The sequence below is a fragment of the Nicotiana sylvestris genome, chromosome 1, assembly GCF_000393655.2.
Source record: "Nicotiana sylvestris chromosome 1, ASM39365v2, whole genome shotgun sequence".
Lineage (NCBI taxonomy): Eukaryota > Viridiplantae > Streptophyta > Magnoliopsida > Solanales > Solanaceae > Nicotiana > Nicotiana sylvestris.
This window is the reverse complement of record NC_091057.1, coordinates 109,968,643-109,973,861: the sequence shown is the minus strand read 5'-3', so window position 1 is coordinate 109,973,861 and position 5,219 is coordinate 109,968,643. Positions and strand designations below refer to the sequence as shown.

The window sequence follows — 5,219 nt, the reverse complement described above, 5'->3', positions numbered from 1 at the left end:
GCAACTTGGCCTATCCACCTGCCAGAGAACCCTAGAACCAATCCCAATAGCATATACATAACCCAACGGTGCAACATAATATTAAACAACACCGAGTGTGGCCTCATAAGCAATATATTACAAGAAAGGAACACCCTTTAATATCAACCACACAAGTGATACATAATTCATAAGCAACAATTTCATATACACAATTACATAATTATTCAAACAAATGAGGGTACTTCTTCTTCATTTCTTCCTCGGCTTCCCAAGTAGCCTCTTCAACCTGTTGGTTTTGCCATAACACTTTCGCAGAGGAAATCTCTTTATTTCTTAGCTTTTGAACTTCCCTATCAAGAATGGCAATTGGAATTCTTCATAGGTCAGTTCTTCATTAACCTCAATAGTCTCAACTGGTACAACATGCGACGAATCTCCAACTACCTTATTCAACATAGGCACATGGAATACCAGGTGCACTAACGACATCTCAAGTGGTAGCTCAAGCTTGTACGCCACCTGACCAATTCTCTAAATGATTATGTACGGCTCGACTTACCTTGGGCTCAATTTCCCTTTCATACCAAACCGCATTACACCCTTCAAGGGGGAAACCTTCAAGAATACACAATCATCTTCTTTGAACTCCAAATCTCTGCTACAAATATTCGAATAGGACTTTCGATGACTCTGAGTAGTTTTCAACCGATCATTAATGATTTTTTTCTTCTCCAAAGCTTGATGCATGAGGTTCCATCCTATCAACTCCCCTTCCCCAATATCTAAACACCCAATGGGAGATCTACAACTCCTACCATATAAAGCCTCTAACAGTGTCATTTGAATGCTAGCATGCTAACTATTGTTGTAGGCAAATTCCATGAGTGGCAAATGATCGTCCGAAATACCCATGAAGTCAAGAGCACAAGTGCAACATATCCTCAAACGTCTGAATAGTCCACTCTGCCTACCCGGCGGTTTGTGGATGAAAGGATGTACAAAGATTCACCTGAGTACCAAAACCTTACTGAAATTTCTTCTAACAATTAGTTGTGAACTATCCCCACCCCCCGATCAGAAATTATAGTGTTTACCGTGAAAATTGGTAATAACAATTAAATTTGATTTGGTGGTTCTAAAAATACATGATCTATTTTTTATGATAGTTGTTAAGTAGTTGGTGCTATGTAAAAGACTTAGAAATCATATAAGAGCTTGAAAACAAGGTGATAAGCAAACCGAATGATTAATAATCGGGGCCTCGAGCTTGCCTATTTGAGGGTCTCGGGGTCGAGTCTAAAGCTTGGCTGGGAACTATCGAGGGTAATCGATGGGTGGCTAACAGTAGTAATAAATCAATGGTGGCTCTTTATGGCCAATAATAAGCAATAAGTGATGAACAATAAATAGCACGCAATGAATATAAGCAATAAATGGACTAAGGAGGTCAAGATAATTTGTTAGAGAGTAGAGAGAATGTTCTTGTGTATTTAGTATTGAGCAACAGATATTTATAAAATGACAAGGATTCCCTTTATATATGAAGGAGAATCCCAACATAGTATAAGTGCATTTATTACAAAGATATGGGGATGTGACAACTAGTTGATGCCATGATTCGGGTTTGAACTTAGCTCATTAACTTTGTCAGCCCTAGTTGCATGCCTTGGGAACTCCCCACTTTTCCATCATAGCTGTTGGTCTGCATTACTCCAAGGTCGAATGTCAATAGCCTTCGAGGGTGAACCTCGACCCTGGTCTCGAACCTTGTGAAATATGCTTACGAGGCACCATAATGATGGAAAATTGGACCCTCCGATTTTACTGTATACAGATAATCCACGTGTTTCTTAGAGTGAAAGTGATGAGAAACGACCTTGAATTCCTGCCCTTCTGGTACTTCTGTAATGAAAACGGCCATAAGATGCCAAAAGACAATGTACACACAGCCCCTGAAATCCTTCACATTGATTACGGTAGCTGTCTATCCCTTGGCCTCCTTCAGCATGCGTGTGGGGCCTCTATAAATACCTTTCGATCCTTTGCTTTTGGGTGGCCATTCGGACTAGCGAGGCTTCTCGCTTTTCATCTTATAGTTCGGGGGTCGTAGTCATGGCCTCGTTGTTCGAGCTTTCAGTGATGTGTCGTAATCTGGCGCTTGGATCCCCGACCTCCACTAGTATCAGAGCCTCGGTGCCATACACTAAAAAGAAAGGTGTTTCCCCTATGCTCGATTTTGAAGTTGTTCGGTATGCCCATAGCACTTCGAGCAATATTTCTCTCTATTTTCCCTTAGTGCTTTCCAACTTCTTTTTTAAGATTTGGATGATGGTTTAGTTTGTAGACTAGGCCTGGCCGTTTGCACACGGGTGGTAAGGAATCGACAAGATTCTCTTGATTTTGTGATCCTAAAGGAATTGTGTTAATTTGCTTCCGATGAACTGCCTCTCATTATCACATGTTATCTCGGAAGGAATTCCGAATCGGCACATAATGTGATCCCAAATAAAGTGAATGACTTCTTTTTGTCTTATCTTCTCGAAGGCCTGCACTTCTACCCATTTTGAGAAATAGTCAGTCATAAATAAAATGAATTTAGCGTTATCTGGTGTCGTTGTTAGGGGTCCGACAATGTCCATTCCCCATTTCATGAATGGTCATGGCAATTTGACCAGATGTAGTTGTTCACCGGGTTGGTGAATCATAGGGGCAAATCTACGGCATTTATTGCACTTTCGGACGAATTCCTTAGTGTCTTTTTCCATGTTGTCCCAGTAGTAGCCTGCCCTAATCACCTTTTGGACTAAGGAATTGACGCCGAAGTGGTTTCAATAAGTACACTTGTGAATTTCTCGGAGTACATAATTAGTGTCTCCTGGCCCTAGACATACTGCTAGGGGGCCATCGAAAGTTTTTCTGTATAGAGTCCCATTTTCATCGAGCGAGAACCGGGCTACTTTGGTTTGTAGGGCCCTCGATTCCTTTAGGTCCGTGGGTAATTTTCCATCTTTTTGACCACTAATTTGGACAACTGAATAACAGCCCCGAGGAGTAGGTCATCTTCTTCAACAGATAATCCCAGGTTTGCGAGGGCATCGGCCTCACTATTCTGCTCACGAGGTATGTGGACAAGGGTCCATTCTTCAAAATGGCGTAATGTGATTTGGATTTTGTCCAAATACCTTTGCATCCTATCTTCTTGGACCTCGTATCTCCCATTTACCTGGTTTACTACTAGGAGTGAATGGAATTTTGCCTCAACGATCTCAGCTCCCAGGCTTTTGGCCAATTCCAGACCTACAATCATAGCCTTATACTCGGCTTCATTGTGAGTCAATCTTGCAGTTTTTATAGATTTTCTGATTATGCCACCCGTGGGCAGCTTCAGGACTATACTGAGTCCGGATCCGCTCACTTTTGTGGCGTCGTCAGTGAACAGGGCCCATACCCCGGAAGATGTGCTTGATTTTAGTAAGAGTTCCTTTTCTACCTCGGGTACGAGGGAGGGTGAGAAGTTGGCCACGAAGTCCGCCAGAATTTGGGAGTCGATGGTCGTTCGGGGTTGATACTCGATATCATACCCCCCGAGTTCGATGGCCCATTTTGCCAATCAGCCAGATAGTTCGGGCTTGTGCAATATGCTTCGGAGAGGGTACGTTGTTAAAACGCAAATACGGTGGCATTAAAATAGGGTTTCAGTTTTCGCGATGCACTTATTAACTCATAAGATAATTTTTCTAGGTGTGTATACCTGGTTTTGGCATCCCCTAGGATCCAACTTACATAATAAACAGGAAATTGCTTACCTTGCTCTTCTCGAACCAGCACACCACTTACTGTTATCTCGGATATGGCCAGGTATAGGTACAGTGTTTCATCCTCTTTTGGAGTGTGGAGCAAAGCGTGGATTAGTCAGATATCATTTCAGTTCCTCTAAGGCTTGTTGTAATTCTAGAGTCCACTCGAAGTTGTTTTTCTTTTTGAGTAAAGAGAAGAAATGATGAATCCTATCCCACGACCTTGATATGAATCTACCCAGAGCCACTATTCGCCCTGTTAGCCATTGCACAACCTTTACATTATTTATCACCATGATTTTTTCAATGGCCTTGATTTTGTCGAGGTTGATCTCGACCACCCTGTTCGATACTATGAAGCCTAAGAATTTGCTCGAACCCACTCCGAAGGCACATTTCCCGGGGTTAAGCTTCATGTTGTAACTTCTAAGGATGTCGAATGTTTCTTGCAAATTAGTCAAATGGTCATCTGCACATAGGGACTTAACTAGCATGTCATCAATATAAACTTCCATGGATTTGCCTATTTGATGCTCGAACATTTTATTAATTAGACGTTGGTACGTAGCCCCTATGTTTTTCAGCCCAAAGGGCATTACATTGTGATAGTAGGTACCATACTTCGTGATGAATGAAGTCTTTTCCCTATCCTCGAGGTTCATTTTAATTTGATTATACCTCGAGTAGGTGTCGAGAAAGGTAATGGTCCCATGGCCAGTGGTAGCATCGATCAGATGATCAATGTTAGGCAATAGGAAAGAATCCTCGGGGCACGCCTTATTTAAATCATTATAATCTACGCACATTCTTAACTTATTTTCCTTTTTGGGCTCTACCACTACGTTGGCCAGCTATTCGGGGTACTTTACCTCTCTAATAGACCCTATTTTAAGGAGTTTCGTTACCTCGTCCTTGATGAATGTGTTTTTTCCTTCGGACTGGGGTCTTCTTTATTGCTTTACCGATTTAAACCTGGGGTCGACACTAAATCGGTGGGTGGTTATTTCCGGCGGGATTCTTGTCATATCTAAGTGGGACCAAGCGAAACAGTCGATGTTGTTAATAAGGAATTGAATGAGTTTTTTCCTGAGTTTGTGGGTTAATCCCGTTCCCAGGTATACCTTCCGATCCAGGATATGCTCTATTAAAATAGCTTGCTCCAGTTCTTCAATTGTCGATTTCGTTGTATCCGACTCTTTAGGGGCAACTAAAGTTTGAGGAGCGAGGAAATTTTCTTCATCGTCCTCAGGGGTCTGTATGCTCGCAGACTCATACGAGGTGGAGTGTATGGGGCTCGATGCCTCCTGGTAAACTGCGAATATTTATTTTGCCGCATGTTGTTCTCCATATATGGTTGTTATGCCATCTTTTGTTGGAAATTTTATCATCTGGTGCAAAGTTGACGACACTTCCCTCATGCTGTGTATCCACGGCCTGCCA

General features: G+C 42.1%; 1 protein-coding gene across 1 annotated transcript; it reads right to left on the bottom strand.

Annotated features, from left to right (window-relative positions):
- Positions 1 to 202: 202 nt before the first annotated feature.
- LOC138873193 (uncharacterized) lies at positions 203 to 822 on the bottom strand. The gene is made up of 2 exons (XM_070151636.1): positions 542 to 822; positions 203 to 356 (listed from the first exon to the last, which is right to left on the bottom strand). Exons 1-2 carry the CDS (start codon positions 820 to 822, stop codon positions 203 to 205), a joined length of 435 nt encoding a protein of 144 aa, XP_070007737.1.
- Between the last annotated feature and the right edge of the window lie 4,397 nt (positions 823 to 5,219).

Coding starts and splice junctions, on each gene's coding strand:
- LOC138873193 (XM_070151636.1), bottom strand. CDS start 822: ATGACACTGTTAGAGGCTTTATATGGTAGGAGTTGTAGATCTCCCATT. Junction 357..541: donor AAAGGGAAATTGAGCCCAAG/GTAAGTCGAGCC, acceptor TGACCTATGAAG/AATTCCAATTGCCATTCTTG.